The following is an 18,088-nucleotide window of genomic DNA, read 5'->3' on the forward strand; positions in this document are numbered from 1 at the left end:
TCACCACTCCTGCAGTGGAAGAGTGTTCATGTACTCTGCTCTTCCCTGTAGGGAAGCTCTTCCACAGACCCACACCTCCTTCAATCCCAACACACTCTTACCTGAGCAGACACCCAAACTGCATGCAACAGTGAGGTGGGGGCACGCAGTGGGTTTATCCAAGCAGCACAGAAATGATCTAATTCCCCTCAGTTCCTCTCCTACTGAAAGGGACTACAGGGTTCATCTGCTTTCTGACTGCTGCTGCCTACAAGCTCAGTGCTCAGCCAGGACAGTCTGTCGTAACAGTTCTCTTCCTGAAAGATCAGTTGCAGTCAGCTCAGAGCTCATCTTTTCAATTGTGAAATGAGAACAGTCTTTCCCCAAGCGTGTAACTTGTATGGACTTTCATCAGTGCTTAAATTGACTATACCTGAGCTGCCAGAACAGAAGGCAGGCAAGAAAAATAACAGAAAACATGAGATTTTTTGGAGAATTGAAATTCTTTCATATAGGGACAACAGAAGAATAAAAGATCCTCTGTGTGAGAAATTGTTCAGGTAACGATATGGTCGCTAAGTCGTGCAAATTCTAACTCCTATTTGAGGCACAGCCACCAAATACAGGCAACCACATGGTGCATGACTCAAAACACGTTAGGATCACCCACAAAAAAAAAAAAACAGCATGGAAAGTGAGCATGAGCAGTGAAACAGAAGGGAGCCTCCATCTCATACCTCACAGAAGGACCTTCACCAGTCTCACGGTATTGCTGTGCTAAATCAGTTTTATCTCAAGCTTGGTTTTGCCATCAGTATTTGTACCACAGACAGTAACCACCAAAACGTGTAATTAACATGTTTATTCAAACAAGATACATTAAACCCTTCAAGAAACACATCACAGCTCGGCCTCAGCATATTAGATTTTCCCACTTAGCTTCCCTACAAGACACATTTTGTCACAACAGCACAATCAGACTAATGGCTATGGCAGAGAATCGTGTGTGATGCGAGAACAGGCTAAGAGCAAAGACCATTAGGAGAACATATTGCTGGGATTACAGCCCAGCATGGATTGTTATGAAATTGATGAGAGAAGGAAGCTTTCTCCAACAGAACACAAGTATACAGTATAATTAGTACACATTTTGCATTAATATTTATAATTATTAAAAATAGAAAAACATTAGTTTCAATTGGCTCTCTACAATACCTATAAGGTAAAGCCATAAATGGACTAACTCTGCTTAGGTGAAAAATGCTAGATCTCTAGAATCGACTAGAGCCCAATTCAGCAGACAACTTAGGCATGTGCTCAAGCTCTACTGACACTAGCGGGGCTTACAAACAGTTAAGTATCACAATCAACAAAGAGAGATTTCAACACACATCAAGAGCTAAGTACATGCTAATTATCTCCAGTGAATCAGGATCATAATCCTTAAAATACGACAAAGTTATATACACTATGTAAATCACAATATTTCTCCCTCAATCTACTGTCCAGACAAAAGAAAACCCCTCTGCTGGGTACAAAACCACCCAATACTGTCCCCTGAATAAGCATGGTTCTCAGGTTTTATTAACAGCTCCAAAAGTATGAACACATCAGTGCTAGGGACAATTCCTCTTAACTGTTCTTTTTTGCCCCAGTGTAGAATTAAAATTTCATATGTGATTTAGGAGTTCAAGCCAACTCATTTCTTCTTCAGTTCATTCCCAATCTACTCATAGATGCTCGGAACTATACAAGTGTACAACAATGCCAATGATTATATACAATCATGCACAGGATACTGGAAGGAAGCCACAAAGGTATATAAATAAAATTCCCATTTGAAAAAAAAATATATTTCTCTTACACTTAATATTGAAGTGTTATCACAGACAAAAAACTCTGCAGTGTTGTCACATATCAGCCATCTCCAAACAAGACTGACTGTAGAATCATCTTTGTCCAGAAGTTAGCTTGTCATAGCTATAAAATCCAGGTATCCAGGCAAAGGTTCCACATACTTGGGAATGAAACATTCCCATCTGCTCAGAGGAATTTAATTGTTGGTTTGTTAGATTGTTATGGCTTTTTTTTTTTGTTTGTTTTTGTTTTTTTTTTTCCCTAAACTTACATAACCCACTATATGATAGTGAACAAAATACTTTTGTTTCATAGAAACAACTAACATTTGCCAACACCAGGCAAATGGTCTATTTACAGATACATTAGGACTGCCTGACTGACAGTGAGTGTACGGTAACTCCAAGTAACATGGAGCTCAAAACAGCGACGCTCTCTGTTGAACTGTCTTCCCTTTTAGGATACGTCTTATCTAGACAAAAGAAAAAGACAAAACCATTAGCACACATCATCCTAAAGTAAACTAATCTAAAACAAACAAACAAAAAAAACAACGCTAGAAGTCCAGTTCAACTCTCTACTAGGATAGATAATGGCATGACAAAGGAAATGGCTTTTAAAAGTTGAAGGAAGGGAAGATTTAGGTTGGATGTCAGGGGGTAATTCTTTACTACGAGAGTGGTGAGGTGCTGGAACAGGCTGCCCAGAGAGGTTGTGGATGCCCCGTCCCTGAAGGTGTTCAAGGCCAGGTTGGATGGGGCCCTGGGCAGCCTGATCTAGTATTAAATGGGGAGGTTGGTGGCCCTGCCTTTGGGGAGAAGGGAAGAAGGTTGGAGCTTCATGATTCTTGAGGTCCCTTCCAACCCAGGCCATTCTGTGATTCTGTGAACTCTGTATTCCTCATTTATCTGAGTCTAGCTTCCAAGTTCAGCTATTTCAGAATGGATCCAATTTTACAAGATTTGAACCAACAGAATTACTCAGATTATTAGCTTCTTAGCTCAAGAGCCATCTTTTTTGGTCACATATTTGTACAACTGCTATTTCTTCATCTGTTTTTCAAGCCTAAGAACTGCCATTTTTACTGCTTGTTGTAATTACTAACATGACCTTACATCATACTGAGATCAATACAAGAAAGGAGATGACCTCCCATATGCTGCACATTTATGGAAAAAATACTTCTAAATATTATTTTCATGGGAAAAAAGCTTCTGAGATGGGGAAGAAGATACAAATTAAATTTGTAGTTTCAGGTCTCTGCATATTCTTCCTGATCCTAACATTAAAAGATACCTCAAGAAAACACCATCTGCAGGAACTTTTCCCTAGAAGTTACAAGAGCTCAAAACTTGGAAAATTTTGAGAAATACAGCTTCTGTGTTGGTGCAGGAGGACAGGGGCTAAAAGTTTGGGGATTTTTTGGGTGGGCTGTTGTGTTTATTTATTTTACCTGTTCTCCTACAAGGCCATCAGGAACCAAGTGAACTGGCTGTTCATTTTCCAAATTTCTGGCACTTGGATCAGCTCCCTTTCGCATTAGCAGGCGAACTGCATCCAGCTGACTCACCCGATACTGCAGGCTGGCAGCCACATGGAGTGCTGTGTTGCCATTGTAAGCCTGGAAAAGACAAAGTAAGACCATGAAAAAAAAAACCAGCAAGGGGCATGAGTTGCAGTTCAGTCACAGTGACAGGTGTACACATCCTGGATTATATCTACCTACCTTTGCATTAACGAAAGAGAGGCAGTTTGGCAGCTCCAAGAAGAGACGAATGAGCTCCAGATTCGCTTCCTCTGCTGCCAAATGTAAAGCGGAGCGGCCACTTTTGCGATCCTACCAAAAAAAACAAAACAACGTTGAGCAATAGCACTTATTTCACTGAAAGTCTGTCTGGACAGGAAGCAGTACTTGACAACAATTTACAGTTCAAAAGCAGTGTATCATCAGCACCCTATTACTGCAACGCTCCAAACGTATTCTTAAATTTAATGCACAACCAATTCCAACCGGCATAGTATCATTCTTAGTCCAGAAATTAGACTGTCACCTCCCTTTTCCCATGGTTCATTTGCATTGATAATGCCTTGTTTTTTTAATAAATGCAACATTCGTATTCCACTTAGGTAAATTAAGCTGTAGGCTGCTTAGGAAGCTTTCAAATGAATCTACTTCCTTCCTGTTAAGTGGGCTGAGATGTGGCATGGGAGAAAGGGGCACAATCCACTTCCATGCCTCCTTCGGATCTGGCATTTTACACAAAAATTGTTCTACTTACTTTTGCTTCAACAGAAGCTCCCATTTGTATCAGAGTCTTGATGGTTTCGACCAGGCTCTTGTTTCTCAGCAGAAGTTCCTGAACCTCAGGGGAGTGAGGTGGTTGACAGTTTTGTAGTTCATGCAGCACAGCATTATGGGCCAGAACAGCACAGTGCAGGGCTGTCAAACCTTAACATGAAAAATTCAACATTAATGAATGTAATACAAAATTCTTGACTGGCTGTTTGCTTCCACATTTCTAAGTAAGAATGACTACTACTCCTGAATGGCTCAGGATTTGAGCTGTTAGTCACTCTAAGTGACAAGCCACATAAGGATCTCTGTTAAAATACTTCTTTAGAGAATGTTCTTCAGGAAGATCTATCGCATGGAAAATAGGTTCAATTAAAACAACTCTCTGGTGCTAGAGATACTGCATTCTGTATCCAGCAATATACCACTGCCACTTACATTTTAAACAACAGCCTATTATCATCTATCCTTCCCATGCCAAACACATCAATCACATGCAAGAGAGAACAGGGAAAGATCTCAACAGGCACAGGTTAGCTGTGCTTTTATCTGACAGATGTGCCAACTGTAATGCAATTTCAATTCTAATTGTGAATTTGAACCTGGCAAAGATACAATCCATTTTATTGCTCTTTTCCCAGGATAACATTCACATCAGCAGCTATAAAACCCCGTACCACCCAGCAAACTGTAAGTTATAAATCCCAAACTACTCACCGTCATAGTTCGTTGCCTCAAGGTCCACATATTGATTGCTACCCATGGCCCCCTTTTGGATCGCCTACAAAAGTGGGAACAGATATGCATTTAGGTCTACCTAAACCACATACTGCTTCCTCAAGCTTGTATACAGTCTTCCTGCAACAAAGTTGCAGTCAAGAATGGTATTAAACATTTAAGACTTATTTATTGTTTTCATATACTACACTACCTAATTCCTCACTGGTGGGAATCTTAGAGCAAGAGCCATCCTCACTTTAAACCGTTAATGTAGAGTCTAAGACATATCGAAAAGGCTTACACAGGAAAATGATAAGCAGAGGTGCAGTTTTTTTGTAGCCCTCCAAAACTGCTAATACTGAGTTAGCACTACGGATACAGCAGAGCTGTATCTGCCTCATTCTCACCTGAAGGACCTGGGCATGCCCCTTCTCAGCACAAACATGCAATGGCGTTCTACCCCAGCAGTCTGTGGTGTTGACTTGAGCCCCCAGGCTAACCAAATCCTGCACAATGAGATGCTGGTTGGCAGCCACAGCAACCTGGAAAGCACTCTGCAAACATTGAGAAGAAAATTTCAACTATTAGTCATCTGATCTCTAACAGGAAAGAGCAACTAGAACAAATAAAAAGCCTAGCTACCCAGTATTATTTAAGCAGTGATTATGAATACCAGGAAGCCAGGACAAAAAGTCGAGTGTATAGTTTTACCAGCTCAAGGTGATCCCAAGAAGTATTAATAGCTCAAGGTTAATATTAGTATGCAGACTAAATCTCGGGGTTAATATTAAATAAGCATTTCACCACATTTTCCTCAGGGTCCAGACATCAGAGCACTCGGGTGCACAAAGCGGGTGGGAAGAGTTCAAGAACCTCACCTGGCCATTGTGCTCTTTAATATCCAACATATGCAGAGCAGCCATTTTCCTCGCAAGAACGTAGGAGAGAGCTCGTCGGCCCTGGGCAACAGCAATGTGAAGGAAGCTGCATAAAGAGGGAAAACAGTTAGACAGCCACACAGACTGGGGCTCAAGTCACTATGCAATTCCAAATGTACGTTGTGGGAATGGCTTCATAATGTCGGCTTCAAACTTCATTTGAGTGACTAAGATGGAAAATCAGGCACCTTCCTCCCAAGGCAATTTAAAGCATCTGAATTACAATCTTTTTTCTCTCAATTTACCAGATAAAAATCTAATAAGTACCTGACGTGAGATAATACAACTATCTTATCTACTACATATGCTGCAACTGCATGCATCACAGCCCATCAGCAAGACCACAGCTGGTGAAACTACTGCACTCATGGCACAAGCACCACTAAGAAACAACTTTCATTACAACTTAGTGGTCTGCCAAAACCTGAACAGAAGTGTTCTCCAACCTTCTACTTCAGAAACAGTGAGATAAGGGCTACTCACGTGTCTCCATCTGAGTCTTTTGCTAGGAACTGGTCTTGAGAGATGTTTGCCAATTTGTTTTCCTCCTGCTCCACTTGCCACTGGAAAAACGACTTGCCCAACTGCGTTGTGTTTCTGGCAACACTTTGGGGTGGTAGAGAGACATTTAAAGTGGCCAAAGAGACACTGCGTTCAAGACTACTGCAGACATTATTGGGAGCCAGGCTGAAGTTCTGGGCGTGGGGGCTGACAGTAGCCTGCGGGTGGGCACTGGTCAAGGACTGGAGGGGAGCAGAGATGTTCTCCGAGCCTTCAGAATCGTTCAGGAGGGAGGAGAAACTTTGCGACGGGCAATACTGCAGTTCATGGCCCTCGAAGGCGTGCTGGTGGTAGCCTGGAGACTGATCATTGGCAGAAAATGGCCTGTACTCCAGAGATGCATCCGAAGTGTAGTTCTGTGACAAATCCTGGTTCTGCGATGAAGGAAACTGGTAATGCTGCGGAGGATCAAGCATATTCTGGGAGGCGTGATCTTGGAATGGTTGGTACTTCTGGGGTGGGGAGAAAGCCTGTGCTCCCGGACTGTCGTGGTATTGTTCGCCAGGTGAGTTGTGGCTGGAGACACCGTGCAACCAGCTAACCTGCACGGTATTCAGGGAAACAGGGCTGGACTCGTTCTTAATGTTTATGATGTTCTGAAGCAGATCAGAACTGCTGTCATGCTTTGGTTCGTTTTTATGCGTCTCTTCCATGTTATCCATTGAAGTAGGGGTCTGGGGTGGTGTCTGTCAGAAAAAGCAGCAAAACAAGCCCCGCAAAGTCAGAGGTATTGTTTTAGGAGATACTTTCTGATTACAGAGAAACAGGCACAGAGAAAATACTACTTCAAGCTTACCAGGAGATGTGGGTGAACATTAACTTGGCGTTTGAAAGGAGGTCCATCAGAAAGGAGCTCAGGAGCCTTTCTTTTGCCACCCTGACCTAGAACGCTCTTCAACTCTGCTAAAATAAACAAATGTATCAATAAATAAACAATTATTCTTACAATCTATTTTTTTTTAAATATTATTGCAGGGTATTTAGAAATGTTCAGGTGTTTGTTTTCTCTTACCTGTATACGGTTCGTAATTCACCAATCCTCCTTGTGCCTTTTGAGGGGAAAAAAAAAACAACAAAAACAGATTATTCAATCATTATAACGCTATTCCAAACAAAACAAAACAAACAGAAGCAGAAGTCTGCTTCTATAAGCATAGAATATGTCTTCAGAATAATCCTAGCACAGGACAGTCAAGCCTTAATTTAATTGTTTCCAATTGAGGTTAGAAAACATCAAGAGTTTTATGCAACTTAAATGAAAACTGCCTTTTTTCTTAAGGCTTTTTTAATAAGCTATTTGTTGCAATACCACAGAACTCAAGAAAACGCAGAGGAAGACAATGTTCCCCAGTGAGGTCACAAGATTTTTCTTTTTTTTTCTTTTTTTCTTTTTTTTTTTTTTTTTTTTTCAAATGTGAATTAGCCTGCTCATCTTCTCTCTCTAATACCGTGAACTTTTCTATGCAAAAAGTTTCCAGTGGCAACACCAGTGTAGGAAACTCCAACACGCTGTCAAAAGGCAGACTGTGAGGAAAAACTCTCTCTAAGCCTCTCAGCGTTTCTCCCATCCTCCTATTTTCCAGACTGCGGTCTGTCTGCCCTTACACAGGAGAAATGCAATATGCTGCTATGTAATTCTCCTCAGAGAAGCCTCTCCGCTCCTGAAACGAATGACCTCATGTGGGCTAACAGGGGTTGTCTAAGCACAGAACACAAACCCATCTTTATCTGAACTCTCCTCAAAAAACAAGGCTCAGAGAGACGGTCAGGTGCCCCACACAGAAGCTGTCTTGCCCATCTCCTCCCAGCTCACTTCTTCCACAGAGCGTGTTGAAAAGGAAGAATTATGACTCCATCCCCATCAGATAACACCAGAAACTTTATCGCATGCCTTCCCTCACCAACCTCAATCACGGTTAAACCCCATTATGTCAGCCCTGAAAAACGCTCATTACCTTGCCTTCATCCGCAGCGGGGCCCGAGGACATCTGCTTGCTGCTCCTGAAGTGCAGCAGGAGCTCCTTCACCGAGTTCTTCACGCGGACCCCCTGGAACGGCCCTCTGTGCTGCTTTCCTCCCCCCATGTGCTGCTCCGCTGTAGAGAGAGCATACGGAAGACGGCGCTTAAGCCGCGGGGTCGGCATTCGCAGAAGCGGACGAGCCCGTGGAAGGCACCCAAAGTCGCTGCCGAGAGCCTCATCAGGCCCGTCCCGCTGCCCAAAGGGCCGGAAAGAACCCGAGCGCGGACCCGCGGCCGCCGCCACGTCCGCTCCCCACAGCCCCGGTCCCGCCGTACCTTGCAGCGCGGGGCGGGCGCCTCCCCGGCCGTCCCTCCGGCCGCCGCCGCCGCGGCTGCTCACCGAGAGGTCCGAGTCCGAGCCCGGCGAGCCCGGGGCGGAATGCGCCGGCGAGCAGCTGCCCTCGCTGGAGTGGGGCGAGGCGCCGTAGAAATAGGCGAGGTTAATGGGGCTGCTGAGAGCCCCGCCGTCGCCGTCGGGCGCTGCGTCCCGGCTGCTGTCCACGATCATGGCGGTGCCGCGGGGCGGCGGACGGCGGAGAACGGCGGGCTGCGGCGCGGCGACGGGCACGTCCAGGGCTGAGCGGGCGGCGCGGCGGGGACTGGCAGGCGGCGGCAACCGCGCCGCGCTTATAGCGGCTCCGCCCCGCCGGCAGAGGCGGGCCCGGGCACGGGCGGGGCCGCGCTTCCCGTAAGGGCGGCGGGGGAAGGCGGGACGCAGCCGCGCCCGGAACGGGGCTGGGGCACGCAGCCAGACCGAGTCACCCCGCAGCGGCTGCCCAGCGCGGAGCAGGCACCGAAGGTGGCTTGTTTTCGTGCTGCGGTGGAGGCGGAGCGGAGCAGAGCGGGGAGGCGAAGCTGTGCGGAGCCTGCATTAAGCACAATCTTTTGCTGGCTTTTGACATCAACCGCGCCGGTCGGTTAACTGTATTCACAGGGCGTACCTCTCCCTTTTCTACCTTTCGGAAAGATGTTTCTGCTGGCTCAGCTGCCACCGTACTCACCGTCACACGAGCCCGTGTTTGGCCGCAGCAGGTTGTGATTAGGATGTTGTTAGCGCTGCGGCTGCCCCAAAAATATGCAGTAAAACACCACTGTATTTCTGAAGGATATTATGCAAATTGGAGGTCTATAATTTAGGTTGTTATACATGTTCTAATTGTGCTAAAAAAACATGGGACAGGTGCAACGTGAAATTATATTAATCAGCTGTGAGGAGGCAGGAGGGAATTACTTTGTAGTATTCAAACATTTTGTCCCCTGTCGAGTGAGGAAAGGGTTTCACTTAGCAGTATCCTCAATTTCCTACTCCAAAAACATTGCTTTTAAGCCACAGATCAGATTTATGCAGTGACAGTAAAATTGGCAAATGCAGCATAGAAAATGAAGTCAAACACTACCAATGCCAGAAATAGCATAGTCTAATAAAGCAAGAAATTCATTTGCTCCCTTATCAGCAGCAGGTTTCAATGAACTGCATTATGCAAGCAAGGACTTCTGAAATCAGGCTATATGTTTTAAACATGTGAGTTTGCCCTCTTGTTCTCCAAACCTCAAGATCTCAGTCATGATACCTTAGCTTCAGGTAGGCACTTTGACTATTTGCTTGTTAAAATGCACTTGCTGAGATCCCTTACCTCTAGGACACGCTTTGCACATTGATGGGTGGATCCATAACATGGCTTTCTGGAAACAAATCTGACTGATCTGATTTTTGCATTGCTGCACTGTAGATTGGAAGCAAATGGTTTTAGTCTGGTCAGAAGGGTCTCCAACTGCTACAGTGAACGGATGTTATCTTTTAACAAACAATAACATGAATTGAAGAACTATGTAGATGAAAAAAAAAAATAGATTTAGTGTCATAGTGATCTGTAATTCCCTTAGAAAAGCCAAGGGTAAAAGTGGATGTCAAACCAGAAGTGGATTTCACTCCTCTTCATTCTACTAGGTCATGCAAGGTCCATAAAAACACATACAGGCAGAGGGAGCAACAGCTTTACCACTGCTATTCCGTAATCATTTTGGATCTGATTTAATTGAAGATTAGCCTCTACGTGTAAACAAAAACTATCCTACGAAACAATATAATGAGGTTTTTACCTTACTGCAAAGAGGTTGTGGAATTTCTATTCTATTTCAAAGTTGCAAGCCTACTGGAGGCTGAACTGTTGATCTGCTGTCATTGTACCACACAAAATCCACTTCAGGCAACACTCTGATACCTCATGATACCTCAGCTCTCAGGTGTTTCATCAGCAACGTCTCATTTATCAGGTCTCCTGACATAAATCTGCTCCCCATCAAAGCAGATTAAGACAGGTCTAATTCCACCAAACTCTGTAACAAAAGACTCTTTCAAAAATACACACACCCAACATTGCACAAGATGAGCCGGCTCCCAGCAACCTCTCAAAGCACTGCATGCAAGTTACTGGCAAATTATTGCTACATTTACAAATTGTAATTATTAATACTGCAGACCTTGAACGTTTCTCTTAGCCCAACCACCACGTAACATTTGTGGTGACCAAAGCTCCAGCAGATGTCTTCAGCCTAAGGAAATTCCTGCCAGGCAGGGTAGCAACCAGAAGGGCTCATCACCTCTTCTCCTGCCAGGAAAGCTGGCAGAGCCTGTATGGACAGCCACGAGCTGGGAGGAGGAGGTCAGTAGGGTAGGTATCTATGAAGGCACTCACCAGGCAGCTTCAGCCAGCTTTGACTGAACCCAGCAAAACCCATGGAGCTGTAGAGCCAAGAAGCCTGTATAGGGGTGGACACCTCAGCTCCCTTAAGCAATGGCCTCCAGGCTCTCATCACCCCTCCTCTTGTTCACTGCGATGTATCAATAATGCCAACTAGTGGCCAACATTAGCAACATTTGCCCTGAATCCTATCTTGAATACAGCAGCAAATAGTGAGATGTGCTTATATTCCTATCTCAGATTGCTGCTAAAATGAGACGCACTGCATCGGTTTTCAAATCAAAACCTCAGCTTCTTTCCTCGCTACCAATTAAACACGCAGATTAATCACTGCTGCCTGTCTCCGTATTGCTGTCTTATTCAGAGTCAGCACCGAGCAAAGACACACTGGAAATGCTATATTGGGCTTTCCCATGGACAAGGCCTGAAATAACTGTGTTCTGGACATGAGAAAATGGCTGACCTACTGCCCAAAATTGAAAGCAGATCAAGAAGCCTTGAAAGCTTCAGAGCTTTAGGGGGTTTCTGTTAAAACACATTTTCATTATTTTCATCACATTTTCTAATCGTAACCACGAGGTTTTCCCTCACTTCTGGGTCCTGGTGCTGAGAGTAGCACTTTAATCATGACAACATAACCTCAGACCAAGAGAGATTTTTTCCTGTCCAGCTTTCAACCATCTCTGGTTTATTCTTTCTCACAAAATGCCTATAGCCTGAGCTGGAAGGGGACTTCCAGACCATATTGCAGCATAATGTTAAAGAAACCAGAAGGAAATTTTTTGTGAAACTGCCTCAGTATTGGATGGGGACAACTGGTGCAATGAGTTCTGCCAGGCCCACAGCACAGGTAATGGAGGGGATCGAGCACTCCCAGCTCTGAAAAACCTGGGCTGCACAGCTCAGGTAGAGGTTTGCAAATGCTTGCAAATTACTTCCTCCTAACACCCTATATCATCCTCTTTAGCTTCATAGGTAAGTGATCACCAATCCAACCCCTACTTTTATATGGTCAAATGACGCAGCCCCACAGCGTACCCTCATATCCTGTTCCCAGGATTGGTAACAGGGAATGTCCATGAGCTCAGTTCTGGCATCACCAACTCCTGAGGATGAAACCTCAGCATGGTTTGCTCTAGGACTGCTCCCTGCAAGCAATTGTACAGGCAAGGCTGTGCCAGTTTACCTCCCGCTATTTTGAATGACTCTCCAAAAGGCATCCTTCCTCATCTTCCCCCTCTGAAAAATCCCCTAGAAGCTGTAGCTCCACGTCACATATGCAGCAACAACTTGCTTCAAAAGTAGCACTGTGTTGGCAGTGATGTGTTATTTCAGGCACTCAGTGTTGAAGAGGGGAAAAAAAAAAAAAACACACACACACAAAAAAAACCCCAAACCAACAACAAACCAAGCATGGAAAATATGTCCTGAGGAGGCCACACAGGGCTCAGAAGAGATCACAGCAAAGGATTATGCTTTATGAATACGGCCAGTCTGCTGTACGGAAATGGACAGCCTGTACAGCATCTGTGCCTGCACTGCCCGGTCCCTGGGGCACACACTGGGGTGAATGCAATAAGGGATATCGACTTCAAATAAATCAACCCCAGAAAGCAGAGCTTTGCTTTCACTTTACAGCAGTACACAGTTGTCTCTGCCAGATATACGGCCACTCCTAATGCACTGGGGAGTGCAAGGAGAGTGCCAGCCCCCAGAGCAGCTCACAGTTTGGTGGGAATGGGAGTGGTCTAAAGCCTCCTCAGGCTAAGTGGCAGCACAGAACAACACAGGACAGCCATTAGGTAAATTGGCAGGGACAAACTAATAGTAACAAGAATTTGGTTTTGCAACACATTTCTGGAATTGTATGACCTCTGTGGTATTTCTTATACTGAAAATAAAAATGGTAGTTTACTGTCCAGTTGCTTAATGCAAGTGAATATTTGCTGTGTGGATGTCAAATGTTGCTTATTCTGAAATAGGTATAATTAGACTCCTGCTACAGGCTTTGAGTCAAGGTGCGTGAATACAGCTGCCACACCTCTGTGTGCCAGAAGCATTTCTATGCAGCGTACAAATTCCAAACAGTCCAACATAACACTGAGTTGGCTTTCAGAACAGCACCAAGAAAACTGGAGATGAAAGCTTAGTAACAACTTCACCCCAGAGACTTGTTCTCCAGGATCAATAAGCATGTTTGCCCTAACAACTTAAGAGACCACGTGTTGGCAGGTTGGAAACAGGCCATGATGCTTTTTTTTTTTTTTCCTCCTCTAAAAGCTAGTACACAGGAGACTGTGTTCCTTCCCTCTGCTCTACTTGTATTGCTACATTTTTCCTAGACATTGGTCTCCATGACTGCCATTCTAGGATTAGCCTGAACTTCAAAAGGGAGCGTGTATAGTTCTTCATATTAGAGAAAAACCTCAGACTGTTTACCGTGTATCTTTTAGGGCTTACTCCTTTGATCAGAAGAATGCTCTCAATTCTGCTTTTCTGTTTGTTTGTTTGATATTTAAGAAAAAAAAAGTTGCTTGCTCCCAAGTAGATTCTTTCACACTGCGTATGTAAAGCAGCTGAAATCAGTACAGGGAAAAAGAAACTCTGAACCTGTAAGTGTTCAAAGCTGCCTAAGCTGATTTCTTTACAAGTAAACAGTCTCCTTTGTACATCTTGTATTTGTGGACATTCCTTTTGGCATACTCACTGCCCTGATTAGTCATGTTTTCTCATAAGCTGCTCTATCTCATTAGTACCTTGCAGTAGGAACTCATCACTAAGACACACATGCACCGCTGATGTCACAGCATGTAAATACAGAGCAAAATGTCGTTTCCCCATAGCAAAGGGCAACATCACATGTCAACTGGAAAACGTACTGCAGTATGCATACATGAAGTAAATAGTACATGTTCCTGTCTCAAAACACCATGCTTACAATATTCTGGTTTAGAAAGGGAGTTAATCAAGTTTCTCAGTGCTGTTGAGACCACTGTAGATTTAAAGATGTAAGCATGAGCTTTCCTTATGATTCATACCAAAGGCCTTTTTCCTCCTAACTCAGGTGGCCAACCTAGGACAAAAACCCATCAATCATTCTAAGCCCACATTCATTTTTGTTTTCTGTTGTCAGACATGGGAGCAGTGCTACAACCAAGGCAATGGGTTAGGCTCCAGCAGGCCTGGATTTCAGTCTCCTTACTTTCCACAAACAAGGACAACTTTAACTGCCAGGAAAACAGAATCACGTTCTCATAGGGGATAGAAAGTTGTCAGACAGAATGCAGTAGCATCATTCAGCTCTTCAATGCAGAAATACGAAGAAAAACTGCTTTATCTCAGAAAAGCTTTAAACCAGAAAAATAAATAGAGTTTTCAAACTGTACTTTGCCTAGGACCAAACAGTCTCTCAATTTACAGAGTACTGGATAGTACTGGATAGACTAACACTGAGATTACCGTACATTTAGGCTTCTCAAACATGTTTTTCTACTCAAAAACGTTGCCCAGACAGATTTTGAAAAATTACCCACTTCTTGGACTCAATAACTCAGTCACATCTACTTCACAGTAGTTCTCACTGGGCTGACACCTGGCCAGAAATCCCAGGCACAGTGGTAGCACACAAGTAGATCAACTACGCTGTAGCTGTGCAGCGAGATCAACACCTGCAGGGAGCTTCAGCACTGATTTCCACCGTCCTACACTGCTGATATGCAAGGATCTGCTCAGTCTGAGAGTGCACATCAGCATGCAGGAAGTCCCAGGCAGAAACAAGACAGTGCTGAGTGTCTCACACCATTGAGACTCGCACCACTTTAACAACTCAAAGCTTACTGCAGCAAAGCACTTGCTGTTCTGGCACGTCTTATGTCTTGACCTTATTTCACTATGATTTTCATACCATAGATTTTAAATACCTTTAGTTCAGACTTCCAGTTACTAAAGAAATCCCAGCTTTCAAATCACATGGCTATTTGACCCCAGGAAAGTCCCAAAACTCAGCTGTGGAACTGTCCTCCATTAGTCAGACAAAAATTCAATAAACAGGAAATATTCTCACTTTTCTAAAAAGCACCTAAACCAAGGCAGCCAAGTAAGATTTCGCTACTGTAGGGAAAATGTTGGTTTCATCCAAGCAGCAATATAAAAATTTTCCTGATGCTTGGGATGAATTTCAAATTCCAGGGCAGGATTTATCCACAGTTAAATGTGTTCAATCATCCTCAAGGAGGACAACATCACTATCAGAATTTGTTGGCACATATGTCTCAGCAGTGTAATTCCTTCACCTGCATGAAGGGTACTAATATCATGAAAAAGATACTAGCGTCATGTCTTCTTTTGACTCTGTAAGATTAACAGCCAGTTTCTACACACTTAGAAAGCAATCCATGACAATGGATAGTAACAACACATTACATTAATATGCACGTTGTGCAGCAGTTAGCAAAAAATAGCAAGAAACTTGAAAAGAAACCCTTCGGAATTAGTGGGGCATCATGGAAAACTCTGTTCTCACACCTTGGCTCTTTCCTTTAGTTCTCAGCTGGAAGGATGTATTGTCTAAAGCCAGACACATCCTGTCTCACAGGACACTGCTTTCCATGGAAGCTAGACCATGGATTTTTAAAGTCTCCTTTTCAGTTCTTGCCAATTTCTTGTAAAGAAAGCAAGGCTTAAGGCAGCGCTAGACTAGTCTTACACGTTTTGTCTCCTGGAGCTGGTAACTGGGGATGCAAAAACTGCACTCAGGTTTTCTGGCAGCATCGTCAGAACTGTGTTTTGCTGGGTTTGCACAAAACCCTGGGCTACAGCAGAAGGGTGGGCTGGGGCCACCCCTGGCATTCTACTGTTCTGGGAGGCTGGGGGTAGGAAGGACATGCCCAGGAAAACTGCATGCAGTCCCAGAGCTTTGCCAGCAACTAGCCATTGGCACTTGAAGGCAGAAGGTGTTTGGTCCCCACACACACACCCTCCTCCCATCAACCTCCATTAAATGCAAAGGGAAATATGGCTTTGTGTATTAAAAAAAAAAAAAAAAAAAAAAAAAAAAAAACAATAAAAATTGTCAGTAGCCAAAAATAAATTGATTGCTTCAGGAACAAAGGTGATACAAGAGTTTAATTTGGAGCAGAAATATGGCTTTGTTCCCAGTGTCCCTAGGTGACATTTTTCCCTCACTAGCTGGTCACACAGACCTGCTAACAAAGCATCCAGGGTTTGGGCCTTTCTCTAGGGGGTCCCTAGGGGCCTTGAGGGAAGCCAGGATGTCCCAACTGAAAATACCCAGCTTCTATCTCAAATAGTTGCATGCTCCCCATCCTCAGCCATACATCTGTCTCAGGTAGCGTGGCTACAATTGCATTTTGTTCTCTCCAAGAAGCTCAGTACTGAACTGCCTCCCAACCTGCAGATACAAGCACAGGTAGCAAATCAGGATGCTGCATAATCAACCTCATGTGGTAAGCCAGAGAAACCCTCACCAGGTGGTGAAAAGGAGTTTATGGCCTGGTTCATTAAACTTATAGCGTACTGGATTTTAAAGTGAAGTTTGGGTTCATTAAATGTACTTCTTTATATTCCCACAGGCTTTTGCTAAATCTCAAAAGCAAGCATAAATCCCTGCTCTTATACTTTTTGCTATGCTGTCAGCAGTCTAAATGCACCGTGACAAGTTTACTCCTGTCCTATTGAAACTGGCAAACTTGTATGCTGATTTTTTTGCTGATTACTCACTAGATTAAGCAAACAAACAACATGCTGTAATCAAGATACCCAAGACATTTGCACCCATTACCAATCTCTCTTCCTGATTGCCCTGATTCTAGCTGCTCACCTGTCCTAACTCTGGAAAGTGATTACACCCTCTCCTGAAAAAAAGATTATATTCATAGAGAATTGCCCAAAGCATCAAAGCTGTTTGGGGTGAAAAACTGCAGTTATTTCCATTTGTGTTTTGTCCCTAGACCCACTGCGAGCTTTCAAAATCCCAGTTTCTTGTGGTTTCTTCCTTCTTGATTATCACCCATTACCCATCCAAAACCCAACCCGTCTTCTACACCCAACCCCAATGCAGATGTGTGCATGTGCATATATGTAATATGTAAGTTCCAATCAATTACAGCTTTTAAAGAATAAAGCAAACAGAAATAGAGTACCTTCATGTCAGAAGAGCGAAGTTAGAGCTGTGTGGAATACAAGACATCTCCTTGTCCCCCACTGGCAAGCGATCGTCCCTTACGGCCACATCTGTGAGAATGACTGAAAAGTTCCTCTGAGGCTTAACAATACGAAACAGAAGCGACAGCAGGGAAACTACCACCAAACATCTCACTTACTCTGGCTTTTTAGTCACGTGAAGAAAAAAAAAAGTTTGTTTGTTTGTTTTTTTTTTTAAAAAAAAAAAGACTCCCTAAACACCTTCTCCCTAAGTTTTAGAGCTCCAGGCTGAGTGCCCACAGGGCTGTTTTTATTGCAGTGCCCAGGCACCATTTATCTTTTAGCTCTGGTTAATCGGGGAGGGCCAGAGGGGAATGTTATGACATGTGAGAGGAAGTGGGAGGGTGGAGGACGGCAGAGTGAGAGTGGCTCCCTGGACTTTTTCTGTATGGTGGAATTTCCCAGGCAGGGTGAGCCCCATCAGGGACATTCCCCTGCCAGGGAGGCTGGCAGGAAACCCCAAGCTGGTGTAATGCTGCCAAATATGGTCTAGAACATACTGACGTATGTTTTACAGCAAGAGCAACGAAAGAGGTCTGTTACAACAACGCAAGGGAACAGAAACCTGCAGCGTGCAACTGGGCAGGATTTCTTTCCTCATGCAGTTTGGTTCCACCTTCTATTTTCAGCACTGTGCCTGCAGCCCCAAGAAACTCAGAAGCATTTTGTAACCCTCTTCTGTCACTGTGCTACAGTGTAATCTGTACAAGCAGGTGCCTGCACAGCAGCCACAAAGAAAGCAAGCATCCCATGGATTTATAACAAAACAAAACAAAAAAACAAACAAGCAAAAACC

General features: G+C 44.0%; 1 protein-coding gene across 3 annotated transcripts in view; it reads right to left on the bottom strand.

Moving 5' to 3' along the window:
- Positions 1-826: 826 nt before the first annotated feature.
- The window catches only part of LOC122177509 (NF-kappa-B inhibitor zeta-like), a 43,136-nt gene continuing 25,874 nt past the window's right edge, over positions 827-18,088 (bottom strand). The window contains exons 1-12 of one of the 3 annotated variants that reach the window (XM_042866947.1): positions 8,645-8,687; positions 8,304-8,443; positions 7,361-7,397; positions 7,145-7,251; positions 6,271-7,034; positions 5,728-5,833; positions 5,257-5,403; positions 4,847-4,910; positions 4,116-4,285; positions 3,563-3,673; positions 3,290-3,457; positions 827-2,308 (exon numbers count right to left, since the gene is read on the bottom strand). In XM_042866947.1, the coding sequence (XP_042722881.1) occupies positions 2,255-2,308; positions 3,290-3,457; positions 3,563-3,673; positions 4,116-4,285; positions 4,847-4,910; positions 5,257-5,403; positions 5,728-5,833; positions 6,271-7,034; positions 7,145-7,251; positions 7,361-7,397; positions 8,304-8,432 (1,857 nt within the window). In that variant the 5' untranslated portion in view covers positions 8,433-8,443; positions 8,645-8,687 and the 3' untranslated portion in view covers positions 827-2,254. Of the gene's footprint in view, positions 2,309-3,289; positions 3,458-3,562; positions 3,674-4,115; positions 4,286-4,846; positions 4,911-5,256; positions 5,404-5,727; positions 5,834-6,270; positions 7,035-7,144; positions 7,252-7,360; positions 7,398-8,303; positions 8,444-8,644; positions 8,688-18,088 lie in introns of those variants that run through there. The other 2 variants (XM_042866945.1, XM_042866944.1) reach the window with 2 other exon arrangements.

This window comes from Lagopus leucura, unplaced genomic scaffold (assembly GCF_019238085.1).
Source record: "Lagopus leucura isolate 7727_CA_CO unplaced genomic scaffold, USGS_WTPT01 Super-Scaffold_100001, whole genome shotgun sequence".
NCBI classification, from domain to species: Eukaryota; Metazoa; Chordata; class Aves; order Galliformes; family Phasianidae; genus Lagopus; species Lagopus leucura.